The following is a 19,105-nucleotide window of genomic DNA, read 5'->3' as shown; positions in this document are numbered from 1 at the left end:
TTTTTACTAATAGCAAGTTCCACCGTATACAACTTGTTGCATTCCCATTACGTTTCTACTGTTTAATGTCAGTAACACCTCGGCTATGTTGAAATGTGGATTTAACATAATCCCCAGCAGTTTGCTTGCCAGAAGTACGGAAACTGATTTAACATCCCCAGGTCAGAAGTGCCGGCCAATTCGGTTACCACTGCACTTTCGCAGACCTCCCTCCCTCAGCTGGAAAATGACACAAAGCCAAGGCTAATTGCTATAAAAATTAAAAGCGAACTAGATTGACGTGTTAACGTTTCAATACTTGATTATTTACCACAACCCTTTTCTCTCAGGTATTCAGACCAGTAAGAACTTTGTTAACCTTCACAGTGTGCGCTAACTACTTAACTTAGGCAATTTGTGCCCTTCCGTGTTTGCTTTCCTTATTATGTGGTTCATTTTTGGCTTCACATGATTTTAAAAGAAAGTCTTGTAAAAGTCCGTATTTTCTTTTCGCAGATAATACACACTTCCGAGTTTTAGCCGTGTCTAACTCTAAAGTAAGGAAACTGAACTGGGAGTACTGACTAGCTTGAATGGGCTGGGCTTAGTCAACAGCGTGCTAAAGTGGCGCAGGTGTCACACGAGGGCTTTGTCCATAGTAGGCTTCTGGGGGCACCGTTGACGCTTGCTTACTGATCCAAGGCTCAGGTTATTATGGGCAAGTCGGAAAGTCAGATGGATATGATTGAAAACGGTGCGGCTAGCAGGCCAAGGCGGCGTGGATGGTCGTCCAGGGAGCGGGCACTCGTGGGCTTGGTGATTTTATTATCAATTGCATTTCTCGCCCTTCTCATTGTATTTGCTAGCTGGGACGGTGAGTGAAAACTGTGTGTTTTCCAGTAAAGTAAATGAATATTAATGCTGCAGAAACTTCTGTAACTGTCAAGTAGGACCCCCCCATGTTTGCTTACTTGTGAACGGCAACACTTAACTAAGAAGTAAATTATATGCATCGAGTAAAACCCTGGAACATAAGTTGCTAATTATGAAAAAAAAAATATTTAGACCGAAACTTAGTTGTATTAGAGTCTTATGATGTCTATTCTTATGTGATTTTTTTTTTTACTGAAGTCTTCTGCACTCTGAAGCCACTATTATTTTGTTCGGGTAACGGTATTTGCGGGCGCATTTGGTGGTGTGTTAAAAGTCCGAGCGAACATAAGTATCTGGGAACGAAAAGAACAAAGTCTGATCAATTATGGTGAATATCTGTTCACTGGTGTTATCCTATCTGGAATCTGAACCCCTGCCGTCCTTAAACTGGTGTGGAGTGTCCACTGGTTATAAATGTCCGTTTTAAAATATGGTGCATTGTTTTTGTGGCGTTCTACAAATCGCATTAAACTGGACAAACTGAATTTGGCCGTATGTAATATTAAAAAGAAAAAAATACACCTTTGTCAGTTACTTTCCCGTTATATACTCCAAAACGCACACTGTACCCTACATGTGCATAGGTAGGTTGGTGGCATACCTCTCAAATGTGCAAATTTTCGCCTCGCATTTTTGGTCCGTTTAACGTAAATATGCGATTTTCTGCCAAATCACTGAGAAATGTAGTCACAAAATAATGGCATACATTTGTGTTTCAGAGATGCTGTCCTTTAGAGACTGCATGCTAATACAAATCCTATTCCAAATCTATAAAAGAGCAATATCCCTATTTTGGAGCCTTTGGTTTCCTATTATTTCCGGCTTTCACCAGATTTTCTGAGCTAAGCGGCTGACAGGTATGCCTTTCCGTCGTTCCTGCTTTTTGATTTAACATTTTGCTGTGCTATTCTATTGCTATAATTAGTGAGATTTTCAGAAACAAAGTTGGTGGTTTACAACACAGCTCTCAACTTTACTTCTCCAAAACGGGAACTGTTTATTGGTGCATAGATTAGTATTAGGCTAACCATTTTAAGCCTAGCCAATTACCCCATGTGACAATCACACCCTTGGATCTTGTGTTTGTAAGATAAACACCTTAACCATTATGCCAAACTTCTCTTTTACACAGGCATTGGACGTACAAAACAAGGTTAATAACTGTTCTTCATACTTGGAAAATGTCTTTTGAATGAATACTATGCGGTACTACCTGGATGTGCAGCACCTTTTCGTTGTGGAACAGAATTAAGACTGTGAATGAGTATCGTTCCTCATAATGAGGTGCAGCTGATGGGTATGGGGTGCAATCATCATCATATAATTGCAGTTGTGTAAGAAAAATAATCACATTCAGTCAACTAACAAACTATACTAATAGTGACTGGGAGCCCTTAACGCTGTTTGTAGTAGGGGGATGAGAAGGGACCTATGTTTGGTGGGGATCTTGGGGCATGAGGGATAGTCCTGGTAAGTAACCGTTTGGAACATAGTACTGTAACACTACAGCCACTTTCATAGTATTTTAAACGATCATTTTTAACCGTGAAGTCTTACACGAATGTGCTTTGAATTGTTTCTGTTAGTGCTACCACAAACCACGTGTTGGGAAACTAAATAATTAATAACGGCTTTCTGGAGAGAAACGGAACTTTGCCCACTTAAAAGTAAATAAACCGCGTTAAGACCTGCTGATAACCAATAGCAATATGACATTTCTTTTCTCAAGTTAAGCGAACGGTGTATCAAATCCCTCACTACTTTATTTGCACAACATAATCTTTATAATAGTCAGAGATCACATCTCACAAATGAGTGGGTCTCTCAGGCCGTTGGCCACTGTAGGCTCTAGGGGGGTACAGATGTGGAGTCATTTCCAAACGTTTGTAAAGTGGTAATTTTTCACAAAGTCTGGAGGGAGAGCTGATTTCAACGCACCTGAAAGCCCAAAGTATCTCTGTAATGGCATAACTCTCCATATACTAGGCAGTACACAATGTGTAAAGTGAAATAAACAACGAACGGTGGCCGGTAAGAGCGCTGAGGCCTCGAAACTAGACAGAGTAAGTACGTGAGTACAGCGCAAAGATTTCCCCTTTACTGGTTAAGAATTCTGAATTTTAGTGACTTCACTAATGAAATATGCGAACCATGTGTCGGTACGTTTTCAGTTACTGCCTTCCGAATTTTAATTTTGGTATCAGTGAGATTGGGATAGCTTATTACTTGCAGATACATTCAACTATAAGCAAGGCAGTCCTCATTTGGAAATTACATGCAAGCATGCGGCACATAGTTCTACAAGATGGATATGATCTGTCTGACGTATTATTGTTAACATTTTTAAACTAATGTCAATGGTAACCTTTCTGATTCATACCAATTTATCAACAAAACGTCTTGTTAATACAAATTAACAGCGGTGATCCGGAGTGTAAGCTTGGTAGTAAGTGTTCCACGTTTTGGCCCCTGTTCCACAGTTTGGATAAAGAAGCCTGGCAGCTAGGGTGTTGGATGTGCATGAATAATGCACAGACCCACAGATATACAAACGCTACAGGAAGTTGAATGCCCAACATGACAGCGACACACACAGACGCATCACACCATGCCATACCTCCTTAATTGTTCCCGATTTTGACTCAGATTTCAGCCCTGTTACTCTTGATCCCTACTAAAACTGGTGACATTTGGAGAAAAAGTTTTGAATTGCACTTGATAAATAATGACACTGACAATAAGTTAGACTTCTTTTACTTCAGAAAATACATATTAATTTATATTCAGTCAATGTCTCAAGTTAATAGTATTAATATTGTGTCCCTGATTGGTTTAGAGCTGTGCACCACACTCCAATCTCCTGATGGAAAAAACCTCAGGTGAATACTGTCGGAGTTTCTCTGTAAGCGCACACAAAATGTACATGTGTACACCTTGTGGGAAGCGGCTTGTCAGATGTGGACACATCTTGTGAAGAATGAGTTTCGAAACAGAAATTTTGCTAAAGCCTTCTCATACCCATTCAGACATAAACAATAGTTTGAAGGAGTAGATTAAGGTAATAGTGAGTGTGCAGGACCGACCTTTGGTCAACTGGTGCCCTAGGCAAAAGGTCTGAGTAGTGCCCCCCCAACACCACCCTGTGCCCCCCATCCTGGTCTATCTACACCATCCAGATTACTGTTTATGTGACTGTGGTAACATAGCAGGTTGGCAAGTAAACCTTACTATTAGCCCAGAGTTTTGCATGCATATAACTTGGCTGAAGCACTGGCTGTAAAGGTGTCATAACACGTGTGTGTGTGTGTATTCTAATCTTTAGTAGTTTTTGATACGTTCCAGACTAACCAAGGGAATTAGTCTCCCCCAGTAGGACTTGTACTGAAAACCATTCATACCTCTCAAACTGCAGATATTGGATGGAAACAGGAGCAAAGGTCTTTGAAAGGTAGGAATACCCAGCTAAAAATATGGATATCTAGCATAATATTGAATACCAGTACACTTAACTCTTCCCACTTCCAGTAGGAATATGGGATATTACTCATTCAGAAACAGATCTTTTAAAAAAAAGAGTAGTGGAAAAATATAAGCATGTTATTAAAAAGATGGTGTCAAATATTGTAGACTTTATGAGCACTGTTGCAAAAGTTCTATCAGTGAGGCCCATTTATCTTTGCTCCTGGTAAAGAGAAATGTGTCCTGTATTATTATGTTGGTCATGTAGTGTGTGTGTGTACTAAACAGCTTTAAAAATAGTCTGATGGGGGGGGGGGGTTTCAGAAATTTTTGAAAAGGGGTAAAGAAAGCCTCAGAACAGGGACCTACTTCAAACTGGGGAAATTTTAGAGGGGTCTGAACCCATCCTGTTGATTTCACCAAGTTTTAAACCTCACTGATTTGTTTGAGGTCTCCAGAAACCTCAAAAGTACAAAATGTTGAAAGTGGAATTTGCCCTTTCCCCACTTGTGTGACACTGGTGTTGGAGTATATTATCAGGGGGTGTGGGGGTGCTTGCCTCCCTGCATAAAATAGGTTTCAAAATTTTGTACTTTGGGCAGTTTATGCTTTCAAAAATTTTGAGGGGTGCCTGATATGTGTATTGTCCCTGGCAGACCCCAAGTTTCTTTTCTTCAAGTGTTATTACCCTTACTAATATTCCTGGAAGCCTGCCATATTTGTACTACTCATTAAAACAACTGATTAAAGTTGATACACACACAATATGAACACACAGCACCACAAAACGCAAGCCCCCACCTCCATTAAGAAAGCTCCCAAACCTATATCTGCATAAACTTTTGAAGAAAAGAGGAAGTGAATAAAAATAGTGATGCATCTCCCTTTCATTTCAGTATAAAAATCAGAAAAGTAACTCCAAACAGTACTTGGGTAAAATGTATATTACAGCCCCAGACACTGTGCAGGTAAAATGAATATTACAGCCCCAAAGAAATATTGCTCACATATTGCAATCTCCTTTCCTCTCTAAGTGAAATTCAATTAGGGGGAAAAAAATAAAGGAATAAAAAAAAAAGAATAAACAAAACCGCAATTGCAGCTAGTCCGTAGCAACATTAGACAACATCAGGACAGATTTTTTTCAGTAAAGTATAAATCTAGAAAATCATAAAAAAGCCTTTTAAAATCTTAACTGAGACTACAGAGACTACAAAAATAAAGTTAGCAATAAATAAATAAAAATATTTCAAAGTGCACCTATGAAGTATTCCATTCATTAAAACTTTCGAAAGCAAAGTTTCTGGTCTGAATAAATGCAACCCATTGAAGTCTGTGGGAAACACTAGTCTAACCTAAAAAGAAATGCACAAATGTGAAGAAACACATGCACACATGGAGAAATTAAATTTGTGGTATTGTTTGCGGGGCATGCAAATCTTGTACTACAAGATTAGGAGATTTGTGACTGTGGCTTATCCATGTTTGTATTCGCATGTGTTAGACGATGATGTCACAAAAGTATGTAGCCTGAAGTGTTGGATATTATTTAACACCATCCTACTACTGTCATTTGTCCCCATACCTTCTTAACATTTGCATTATCATTAAGTGGGGAAAAAGTTGGACTCCACCTCCTAACAGCAGAAATGTCCACCTTTGTCAAACTCCTGTATATGAAGCTTATTATGACAACCTGGAAAAAAAGACATTAAGAAATAAAGCAGTGGTTTAAGAGGCAGTGCACACACGTTTACTGCTGGAAGACCAGCAAGCTGTGATTCTATATTCATTCCAGGTAATTGGATTGCCGACACTGCAGTGCGGCATTTTGGTGGCACTGATCTCTTGAGTTTGGTTTCCTTCAGATAAGATGTTAAATTGAGGTCCCAACTGCTTCAGTTAGTGGTAGAGAAGATGGATACAAAATATCCCAAAGCACACATGGAAAAGAATAGGGGAAGTTTCCCCATGGCCTAGTCAAATTTCTTCCAGAAGTATAACTGACACCTTGAGCTTCCCCTGGAAAGAGGCCACTAGCCTAGAGGAACTCACCTGGGTAACAAAAGTTAAATGTATTATACAAATAAAATAAAACACAAGCCACAGATAGGCATATGGAAATCCGTATTACCAGCATACCTTTCGATCTCTTGGCACAATACATCTGGATAATGACAAAAGTAATGGGGGGACAAAGGGCCAAAAATAGGGACAGATTTTAAATATTGCTCCTATAAACATGGAAAGTTGTTAGAATAACAGGTTTTGCATTATGTATTTTCAGAATGATATAAAGTCTGAAACTCAAATCTGTCATTATTTAATGACTTCAATCTCTTTGATTTGCTAGAAAACCGCATATTTTTATGAGGAACAGGCCAAAAATGAGGCAAAAATCTGGACAGTTAAAAGGTATGATTACCAGCAAATCAGAGTTGCAGTGAAAAACTATGCTACCTGTAAATTAAATATAACTAAACTACAAAACAGTAAATATATTATCCTCAATGGGAAACGTGTGTCAAATATTAGTATAGATTCATAGATTGTTACTAGGCTAATGATCTGGGGGAGCCTTTCTAAGCCTAGCAAAGTTTTCCCAAAGGAATAAAGATATCCTGTATCCAAATAGGCATTGAGTGCCAAGCATTTGTAAATTACCTCAATCCAAGTGCCGTGGTGGTACAGAGGTAGCGTTGTTACCTCACAGCAAGAGGTTCTCCCATTCGATTCTCAGCATGGCTTGGGAGTGCCTTCTGTGTGGAGTCTGCATGTCCTCCCCGTGGTTGGGTAGCGTTTGAAAGACATGCGTGCGTAAATGGGTGTGCCTTCGTTGGATGTTGAGTTGGCACCTCAGCATTCGTAAAAAATCTACTGCCAATCATTAGCGGACTGGAGTTCTGCTGTGGTGACCCCTTACCGGGAAAAAGCTGAAAGACAAACAACAACATAAGGGACGTGTGCCAGGCCTAGTGTAACTTTCCTGTTCCCCATCCACTGGTATAGTATATCAGATCTCCTGAATGTTGCTGAACAGTGATCACTGGGTTCCTGTATACAGTGCTCCAGTGTACTGGAGCTAGTTGTTTTAAAGTGACAGTGCTTTTTTTTGTTTGTTTTTTGTTTGTTGGAATCTAAGAATTCCAGTTTAGTTATTTTCTATATTTCAGTAACCTCACATTAAGTATAGCTAAAAAACAGGGTTGTAGAGGATTGATCCCACATCAAGAATGTGCATTATCTCTGTGTATGGTATGATGTTTTGAAGTGTCACAGTTCTGAATGTACTACTACTGGTTTAGATATTTTAGTTTCAATTAATCATGTGTCTATTGAAATGGCACATGATTACCCTTAGTAAGACCAGCTTTCATGACATTACAATAACAACAATACATATCTTAAAACACTAAAGAAAATATAAAAGTCATCTTAAATGTACAGTAGAAAGTCAAGCATGTGACGGCCCATTTTTAAAAAGCTAAATAAACTGCATGAAGCCTTGTACAGCAGACAGACTAGGCCATTACCACAATTCAATGACATGACTGGGGAAACTGCAATCCAAACTAAAAAATATATGGATACATGGAATATATGATTGTCTTGTTTGTTTTTAAATGTATGAAATATATCTCTTGGTATAATAGGTTAGAGAAGCTGGCTTATGTCTTGTGGCTTTACTACTGCTCATGAAACTAACTTCTATCTCAAGATATCTCATGGAACATACACCAATAAGTGTGTGTATTTTAGCATATACATGCTACTCTATGGAAACAGAAAAATACATGCATATGGAGTAGCAAACACTTGCTGGCTAATAAGAACTAGTGTCTCATTTAGTTGATCTCTTTAAGCTTGCAACTTTTTCTTTGTTTACATCTGTTTACAATTCCGTTATATACCACTATTTGAAAATCAGTAGCACCAGTATGTAGTGGTATCATGAACATTTGTGCATTTCCTTTTAAAAATCCAGTTATAGTGCATTACTGGCTATTACATTAGCTATAGTGACCAATGCCTTTGCAGTATTAATAAATTGCTTTTAAAGTTCACTGTTTGTACACTTTTTAGACTTCTAGGTTTGTTTTACTTTAACTTAATTGACAGGATATCATCAGTTTCTTTGAAATTAAACATTTAATTAAATCTTGAATGATTCCTTGGCCTTTGAATACCACTGACATATTTTAGAAATGTTGAGTTGCAGCATTTCTTCTTGGCAAGATTTTCAAAAATAGCAGCTGTCCAAATGGCCTATAAATTAACTGCATGTGCAGCTCATTTTGGAGAACTCTGGGAGAGGGAGAATGTGACAGCATTGACAACCAAGTTTTATTTTACAACACACACTGTCCTGTACATGGTATTTCTTCCAGTCCTGTGATTCTGCAAACTGACACATGAGCTTTAGTCCACAAATGCAGGCAAGCTGTCTTATACCAGCAAATGACACTCATGTGTGACATGCCATAGAATTTCACGAAATTCCAGATTTCAGTGGATACATGTGTTTAATCTCCACTTATACTTGACGATTCTGTTTTCACTAGTAATTGAGCAAGGTTGACTGTAGATATCCCAAATTTCCTCTTGTTTTTAGCTGTTTGACTAAAATATTGACTAATTACTTTTGCATTTTATACAGTGCTTTTCTGGAAAGTGGAAAACTCGGACATTGTCAAAACTAGTCTTGTTTTTATTGTTCAGAGTTTTAGTATCACTTGTTAACTAGATTTTGTGAATTCTACAACTTTTATTTCCTTTTTTTCTGCTTGTATAGGCAATCATCAAAATAACATTTAGTTTATGTAGTAAGTCTATAAGCTTGAATTCATTTTCTTTGTAATGACCCAATAGTTTATAATTATTTTATCTGTACTGCAAAATGAGATTTTTTTTTATTAACTGAAGTAATGGCCTTTATTGATTTATTTGACCTGAAAAGCTGTGGTCATTGTCTGGTAGGGTATCACTATCTGCTGCCAAGCTTTTATTATCAGCACATTTTGATTTGTGACTGTATATTACTCTCACACTATTTAACAGCCATAAGTTTGTATAAAGACAACAAGGTACACGAGGATGGAGTTAAATGGCTGCAGCTATGTGTTTTATGTACCCATTTTAATTAATTAAATCATCTATGCTGTTTTCAAGAGATGCTCATAAGGCAGGATATATGAGAGCAACACTGAACTGCAGGCCTGCAAGGCTGATTGCACTGCCAGTATTGTGCATTTTAGCAAAATTAAAATTTATATCCTTTATTCATGGGGGAATGGCTAGAGTAACAAAGCCAATCCCCATCTTTTGAAGGACTGTACTTGCCAGTATTTTTTGTATGGCTAACAGATCCCTCTTTTCCCTCAACCCCATTCATTTATCACTGCAACACCTTTCTCTAGTTCTTATCTGAGTTTTTATATATGTGGTAGCCAGACCCTGTTTTCTGTGCTGACCGCACACAATGTATTATGAAGCAGGACAATGTATTCCAGTTTGCTAAATATTATAACTACAGCAGCATGAGAAGGTAATTTATCTGTACACCACCAGTTTATGCAATGTTTGTCTCAAATGTATTCCATTAACTTGGATATCTGTACAGAGTGCCACTGCTTCTCTTCTATGCCTGCCTGAGAGAGAGAGGTGCGGTGCTATGATCAAGTTTATAACTTTGGTATGTCTTTCAGGTTTCTCCCTCATTAATAATGATTAGACTAGTCCTCACCACAAAAATGTCTGCTAGCTTTCAAACTCCAAGGTTTGTATCACGAGGCTTGTTTCATCAAGTTGTTACTCTTGTATGCATTTCTGTATTCCACTGTATTCCACTGTTTATTCGTGCTTACAAATATGGAAGAATAACCTTCTGTGACCCCTTGTGTAAGTTGTTTGTATCACGAGGCTTGTTTCATCAAGTTGTTACTCTTGTATGCATTTCTGTATTCCACTGTATTCCACTGTTTATTCGTGCTTACAAATATGGAAGAAGAACCTTCTGTGACCCCTTGTGTAACTTGTTTCAATTAATAACTTCAGAGTAGATCTTAATGTGCTTAGAGCATTTTTACTATGTTTGTATTCATATATACATAGTTATGGAGAGTACATTGATAATTCTGTGCCATTTTGCTAAAAATGTCCTCAGCTGTTCGTTCAGAACTTTTAGGACATGATTATTCAGGTCACCATTTTGCATTATAACATATTAAGAACCATTGTGTTCTGTTTTTGGACAGTTAGTGACTGTGACGTCCCTACTCTGGGCTAGTAATCAACGAGCCTGAAACCTTATCACTGACACTGGAGAGGATGTTCACTTGGAACAAAAATGGATACACCCAGTATTTCCATATACAGGAAATACAGGGAACACACTCATCCTGGGGTCTGGGTTTCTCTCGGTCTCTCCCCAGATCCCCATTAAGGCTGCCTAATGGCACAACTGCAGAGTTAAGTCCTCAGCCGAGTGTCCAAGGCAAGTCCTCCAACACTGTCTCTGTGAAACCAGTGTTTCACATCCCTGCTCCAAGTATCTGACACACATGCTTTGATATTTGATTTGTTTCGCACGCGCGCACACACCCCTGGGAAAGGCTGGCACAGGCATACTAGCTATGCCCTCTTCTGCCCAGACTATAAGGTAGTTACTGCCACCAGACATCCCATGCCAGCTACTCTAAGGCTCTTACAAGGATACCCAATTATACCGAGTAAAATTAATATGAATGGTAGTTTGACCTCTGCAGTAAGGCTTTCAGGAGTAGCCACAGTCGCCAAACAGATACGAGTACTCCCAAAGGTTAAAATGTTCTCTAAAGGATCAGCTACAATGAAAAGTTTAATATATATTTAATAATCAATAAAAGAACATGAAAATGCTAAATATCTATTTACAGTAAACACCAGAGTTTGTCACAGCAAATGCTAAAATAACACAGATGAATAGATTCACACACACTAAAAAAAAAAAAAAAAAAAGTCAGGAATCTCACTGTTTTCCTGACTGATCTCAATAGTTACTATTCCCTAGTTAAGTGACTTTACTACAATAAGGGAATATGAAGTAGGTGAGTGATACTTCAATGTCAGGTTGCAAAAACAGACTGCTCTGAGACTTCAGTCTCGCCTAGTATTAAAATATCATTTTTGTCCTAGATTACAGAATGACATTGCGTACATGTGGTCATCTAACTTATGGTTCCCATGCAACCTTCCATTGTTAGAAGCTGTCGGGGTTAAGCACAAAGGTGTCAATAATATACACACACAAAATCTTGTTAAGATCTGTTGCAGCTCCTGGAAGTCATAAAACACTTCCACTCTTCCTACAGGAGCTAATAAACCATACTTCTTACAGACATTGTGTTTCTGGCTTCACTCAAAACTGAGAGATAACATCTTTATGACCTAGGCCCAGTAATTTAACTTCTTATTATTTTCCAAAGTCAGGTGGATTAAGATTAACATATTCTCTTCCAGTATCCTCCGTTAACACATACATTTTAAACAGTTACAATAATACATGTACGGTTCTTTTTCTGACCAGCAGGGCACACTGCTAGTACACTTTTTTAACACAAGCAGCTTTACAAATACATTTTTCAATACGAGCATCTCTACAAATCAGTTTGATATTCAAATAACATAATTCTTTACTAAATTCCAGCTAGCTGTGTTGGCACATCTTACACATCCACTGCACTACTTCTCCTGGCATAGGTGACAATGCCTCACATTATCACAGTGACATATTTTTAGGAGAGTCTCTTGAACTAATATCTAGAAATGGTCTTTACCTTTACTGTTTGTTTACACTTTTGCTGTCTATTTTTTTTTTCTGTTAATAATCCTGAAACCATGTGTATATTTACAGGTGCTTGGATCTTTGGCAGCAAAACACTAGATATTAAAAATTGCCATTATTTTCCATTCTTTCTCCATAATGGAACACTTACTGTGATGTTGTTTTTCTCCCATTGACAAACTATGATCCCCTAGCAGTGGCATAAGAAATTAAGGTGAAGCAGTGACGTGGTAAGTTGCAGGAGATAAGACTAGGAAAGAAATCCAGTAAACAGACCATTCATATATTAATGAATAATAGGCAATAAAATAAGGGTGCAATTTGTCCTGTTCTTCATTTGTGATTTACTATCCTCCTGTTATCCTAACCAAATGATAAAAATGTCACACAGACTAACAAGTTAGCAAAAAATTATAATAATGACCCGGCAAAAAATATAGTCTTCATTGTGTTATTCCTTAGATGTCCAGGTAATGAAATGTATGTAAATATCAACATACCTTTGTTTTGGATACATACCTTCTGAATGGCCATCATTTTTTAATCTTATTCTTTTCAAGTCTTTCCTAGTATTCCATTAAAGCACCTGCTAGCTATAGACCTGCCATCTTTTGCTTTTTTTTCTGAACTTAATTGGATTGTTACACATACATTAGAAATGCAGAGCTTACTAACAAGTCTGATGTCCATAACATTAGAGTAACTGCAACATTTCCCAAATAACATCCATAATAAAAGGTAAAAAGCTCACACAGACAATCTATGTAGTAGAAGCTACAAGAAAGACTCTGCAGAGGTAAAGTCTTCATGTAATACCATGTCTCCCACAGTAGTGGCCCTTGGGATATATGCAAATTAGTCCCTAAGGCCCTAATAGTGCCTTCTGTAGTACTGAAAAAGTGCAAAACGTGGTATGTCTATATCTAGTGAGGTTTGGCTTTATTGTCCTAAATGTACCAGTAAATGTTTTTAAAAAAGTTATGGGCATTCTGATGGCATGTAGCCGAAACACTAGTATATCTTAATTGGACATTTGCATATATTTTACAGGCCTTCACTACAGGAAATTTGTTATTACACAGTGAAGGCAAGACATTCTTGTTTATATATATATATATATATATATATATATATATATATATATATATATATATATTTTTTTTTTTAGCTCATTCCATTAAGTGTTTGTTGAGACATCAATTACTTTAGCAATTTGTCATTACAAATGTATATACTTTGAATATCATGTTTTAATAACCTGTGTGATATCCTTTTTAAGCTTTTATTTTATTAATACTGCACTACATCCTTAATTTTAACATGGGGTGGGACTGCTAGTTAAATCCACAGTAACCCATCTTGTGCTGCACAGATAAGTTGTGTTATACTGCTCCAGTACTTGGTGTTTCATTGTCATGCACATTGCTTGTAGCACTAAATCTAATTAAAAGTGTACGCTTGTAAACTGCTCACATGGGAAGGTTTGAACTACTACTCAAGTGAGCGCTCTAGTACAGGCATCTTACAGACCCAGACCACACATAAACAGCCCCCCAAAAGACACGGGTATCCATACAAATGACCATTACACATACAAATGGCACAGTTGATATCCTTGTTGCCTTGCAACAAACGATTCTCTAATTTGCTTCTCTGCTGAGATGCCTTCTATGTGAAGTCTGCATTGCTGACACACAGCAAGATGTTCTCCTGTTTGGTTTTCTGCTAAGGTGCCTTCTGTGGAGACTGCAAATCCTCCCTGTGTTTGATTGGAATGTGGAGCAACAAAAAACCCAAAGACATGCATCAGGTAGTTTGACTTCTGAAGTGTGTGTGTGTGTGTGTGAGACATATGGAAGTATGGAAGAAAGCTTGACAAATATTTCTGTTTTCCCCCTTATCTAGTGAACCCCATGGATGACGGCTGCTGCTGGGGTCGCTAAATGAGTTGGCTGCAGCTTGTTACATACACACAGATGTTCAGTCTCACTTTACTGAACTAATTATTGAGCCATCAGTGTGAGGTGAAAGAGGGTATCCTGCCTCATGTGCAGATTCCCTTCCCCTGAAATACATAGGTGCACACAGCTACAGTGCGATGTACACTACTGCATTTTATGGGCTGATCTGCCTGGAAATTACCTAGTGCAAACACTTGTGCATTGACTTATTAGCTTACCTGTAGAATGATTAACTGGGATATTAATGGACTTCATATCCAACACATATCTAACCCCCTCCCTCAATCATTCATATGTACCAGTGAGCCTCCTGGTGCTCTGCAGAGCAATACTGCACAGGTGGGCAGCAGTAGGGTCTATGAATCAGACCAGTCTTCCTTGTAAGCAAGGCAACTTGCCCAGCTTTATATTCTAGGAAAGATAATCATGAATCCCAGCCATAGTATTAGGAAATGGTTTATTGGAGAGTTTCATTTGTAAAATGTATAATTGAAACTGCTTTGTCTGTTTCAATCCAAATTAAAAAAAAAAAAAAAAAAAGTATAGAGTATTTATTTCCCAAAAAATACTTCAGAATTTCTATTAACAGTACCTAATGCTTATTCAACAATTATTTACAGTTCCATTAGACACAATGTTTAATTTTTTATTTATTTAGTTGCATTTTGTTGGCCGCGGTGGTGCAGTAGTTAGCATTGTTGCCTCGCAGCACGAGGTTCTTCTGTTCAGCTGGAGTGCCTTCTGTGTGGAGTCTGCATGTCCTTCCTGCGGTTGAGTGAGCTTTAAAGATGTGCAGGTAGGTGTGCCTTCTATGAAGGCTGGGCACCAGGCTGGCAACTCGACACAGAAACTCCACTGCCAATCAGTCTGCGGACTGGTGATCCACTGTGGCTACGGCTAGCCAGGAAAAGCCGAAAGGCATTGCTTTTGTATTTATTTCTTTGCATTTTTTTTTTTTTTTTTACTGAGGCAATTCACTGGGCTATATATGTGCCCATTTTCAGTGGAGGCCTGGGGAGAAAAGCTCCACAAATAACAAGAACGCTATACATAGACTGAATACACATGAAGTGAATAGAATTACCAGAGTGTAAACATTGAAGGTAGTATGAAAAGTTCATTACAATAGTTTAAACATTAACAAATAATTATATTCTATCCTTGTGTATTTACTTAACTGCTTCTTGAAATCTAGAGCTTAGCTTTTATGTGGTAAGTTTGCCCGTAACTGTGTTTACTCAGTCGTAGTTGCTTAATTTACTTTGACATTCCATGCAAGCCTTCTACTATTTCAGTGAACTAGGGAGTGTGCTTTTTATTTGGCAGAGGCCATGCTCATCTCCTGATTTTAATTGCTGTAGTATGAAAGATATTTTTCTGACAAAAATGTGTTCCTAATGCTGTTTCTTGTTGACTCGTTTTCTACATTCTCAGCATCATCAATTTGTTGGATAACTGGTCAGTGCATCTGTTCTTTGTTCAGTTCTTTTTAGGTATTCCATTTAGTAGAGTATGTTATATTTTGGGGGATCCTAGAGAGAATGGATGCCACACAAATTAATGACAGGAATGCTGTTTCACATAATATAGAAAGCAACACTTTGCAAGCAGTAGGACAGTAAATGACAGTGGTTTTATTTAGAATAACACCACACTGACTGACAAAAGAACACTTATACCTTGAAGTGGCAAATGAAAGTTCTGGGTACTTAATGCCACATCTGTAAGATCAGGATTTATGTTCAGTGACCCATAAGATTTATGCTACAGGCTTTAGGACTGCTTGGATTCCACACCCTTCTCTCTCTATACCCCATACTGCAGCAGAGAAACATTTTCTTCAGTTCTGACCCCATCTCCAGAAAAGCAAAATATATCAGTGTAATAAAAATAATCAAATGAAAAATACAAGACACAATAAGCAAAGGAGTGAATGACGGATCTGTTACTGCAATGAGTTATTTTAACAGATGTTTCATTATAGTAAGCATTCATAAATTTTACATCTCGTAAGAAGCTGATCTTGTGTGACCTGTAGGACACTGTCCCTAAGTAGTCCCCCAAGTGGTTGTCCAGTGGAAGCATGCCTTTGACTATGGTTCTAAAGAAAGATTAAAGATCTTATGCCTAATTAGTAGACGTTAAAAGATGACCAGGTTGTGGCTACACCAATGTCACTTTTATTGGGTTTATAGATGACAGCTTTTGTAACAGCAGCAGCCCTAGTAAGAGGTGCCTTTAGCAGTGCTTGTATGGATTTTTATGCTGTTTACAACAAAAGGGACTTTTAACTGTCTAGTCATCTGGATGGCATACATTTCATGACTTTCTGATCTTGGCAAAGGAAACTAAGATCAGGTTATTTTTCCTTGTGGTTCTGTGGTTTCTGTACCCGAGTTAACAATTGACATCATAGAAACATTCACTCTTAAGGTGTGTGTCTTGGGGGGGGGGGGGGGATTGCTAGAATAAAATGGGGCACAAAGGATTCATCGTCCTAGGAAATAGGATATTTAAGGCGACTGTTTTGTGACCACTTACACCTTTCCAGTACTCACCCTCATACTGTGCCCTCTCTATCAAACAGGGCTAGACCAATCAAGTCTGGGGTGGATTTATTAATGCCCATCCAGGTCCTGTTTGTTTCATAGTGTTTAATTTGCAGGGGACCTCTATCCAGAGTTGTACGATGTGTTGTATAGTGAAACATACACTCCATGTTTTGTTTATCTGCTGGTGATTTAGGTTCTTGGTTCTGGTCTGAAGCTCTCAAATCCTTTTAGCAGAAATATAGCCCTCCAAAATGTCTTCTCAGGAATAAACTTCAGCTGCATTAGCGTAGAGGGATGAAACCCTGATTATGGCTCTAGTGACCAAAGTTCAAATTGCATATGCCATACTTGCTGGAGTGGAAGAAGACCGGCATGGCATGAGACTCCCGGCTTGCTCCTTTGGCAGGGGTGAGTATGTGGGTGTTCAGTCCTGTTGTATAATCTCTGGTTTGTTTATTTTTAGTTTTTTTCCTGGGGAAATACTTTGATCACTATATATATGGTTCAGACTGGAGATGTCATGGAAGCACTGACTTGGGGAGGAGGGATCAGGGCTGTCTTGAGTGGGTTATATCACTTTTTTTTAGAAGAAAATGACATCCTCACTAACTGAATGCAGAATTTTAGGGCAATACTAGGAATATGCAGAAAGAATAAGTCCTTAAATCTTAAAATGCCCTAACCTCTGGATGATTGCTGTGCTATCCACTGCTTTGGTGTCCACCTCTGGTTGTAAAGAATGTGCTATGAGGCTTTTGAATCCTAGGGTAATGAATTGGTTAATGGAGCAAGTGAAGAGGGAGATACTTGTTTGTCACTGGAGTATGAAGAAAAAGCAGTTTGGGTGGAAACTTGGTGAAAACTTCTGGCTCAAACTGGGAAGAGTGCTTTAAAATGAAAAAAAATGTGCTGCATTTTCAATGGGAGAAGAAAACTTTAAAAATATACCTTACGAAGGCCATTGGGAAGCTTAGGACATGGGTTCTAGTCTGACCTAAAAATTAATAATGGCTGCCAAATACTTACTTGATACTTACTTGCATTCAAAAATCAGAGAAGTGCATCAAAAATGCCTTGACAGAAACTGTAGAACATAGGATGTGGGGGCTGAGAAAGTATAGCCAAAGATTTATAACCCAGATGGAAAACCTTTGCCACATCTTCCCGGGTATTTTCCACTTAAAAGGCCTATGAGGAAAATAAATGATGTGGACTAATGTGTCATGCAAATCTTGATTTCTGTTTTTCTGGAACTGAAGTAGCCATGTTTTCAACTTGAGCATATGGTGATTTGTTGTCTCGTGCTAGTGGAAGAGAACATCTCTGTAGGAATAATCTTTGTGAGGGGAAACTGTTGAGATGGGAAACATATTTGCCTTGGTAAAAAAAAAAAGTAATATTATTTTACAACATATTTTGAAATTCTGTTTCAGTGGAAAAGCAGTTTAAACATAAATGGAACGGAGTATAATCTGCATAACATTTAACATTCAGAAGGTGAAATGGGACATTTGTTGATGGTTAGAGAAGAAAACCTGTTACATACAGTTTTATCTCATCTATAGAAAAACTCATATGGCAGTCGGGTGGCAGTCGGTTGGTGGGCCATTTGTGAGGCATTAAAAGACAGTGGCTCAACAGGATTGCAAAGGGGTTGATTTCTCCCATGGGGTGTAAATTACCATAAAGGAGAATTAGTTTTAGATTGTTCACTGTTGCACCCTTTCATTGCAAAGTATATAAGTGCACCAATTTCTTTCTCTTGAGAACCAAGATTACAATCTTGAGGTCTGACTGAACTAACAGGATACTTGAGAAGGGAGTCATGGGAAGAGTGTCAAAACTTTATAGCAAGAGCACTACAGTCCGAATATCTAGGAAGTTGATATGCAAATGCAACTCTAGAGGAGACTGTATTCCCTGAGCTATCTACTGTGGAAGTGCCTCATTCCCCACTTGAGGAAAGAGATTTGTGTGGAGTTGCCAAGGTAAATGAGATTAGTAACTTGGAAGCTGGTAGGCTCCATCCACCAAATGCATTGGGAGTGACAGGTTTGCTAGACAGTTGCATCAGGAAGGAAAATTGAGCTTGCTGAGATGATTGGAGTTGGTCTCCTTCTTGGTGATTATCATAAGTTAACTCTTGGGTGGATTTTCTCATAAAGCAGAGATGGAAAAGGTCTTACTCTATTCCTAAGCAAACCTCTCCCTATTTTTTTCCTATGGGAGACAGAGTTATGATTGCATTGTAATCTGCCTTGATGATGACAGTGGACACATTGTGGCTGCAGTGGACCACCCTCCTTGCAGGCCATGCTTGTGGTCAACTGCAAATTTTCAGCCTACTCCTGTTGGGACTGCAGTGTGCACCTGGAGCACAGCTGGTTTTGACTCCTGTT

At 38.3% G+C, this 19,105-nt stretch overlaps 1 protein-coding gene across 1 annotated transcript in view; it reads left to right on the top strand.

Annotated features, from left to right (window-relative positions):
- Positions 1-609: 609 nt before the first annotated feature.
- The window catches only part of MME (membrane metalloendopeptidase), a 1,194,620-nt gene continuing 1,176,124 nt past the window's right edge, over positions 610-19,105 (top strand). Inside the window, exon 1 of the mRNA XM_044070514.1 lies at positions 610-853. Within this exon, the coding sequence (XP_043926449.1) occupies positions 694-853 (160 nt within the window). The 5' untranslated portion in view covers positions 610-693. The remainder of the gene's footprint in view (positions 854-19,105) is intronic.

The sequence above is a fragment of the Protopterus annectens genome, chromosome 4.part1, assembly GCF_019279795.1.
Source record: "Protopterus annectens isolate FY-2018-M chromosome 4.part1, PAN1.0, whole genome shotgun sequence".
Lineage (NCBI taxonomy): Eukaryota > Metazoa > Chordata > Ceratodontiformes > Protopteridae > Protopterus > Protopterus annectens.
Note: the sequence above shows the minus strand (reverse complement) of the source record. Positions and strands in the feature narration are given on the sequence as shown.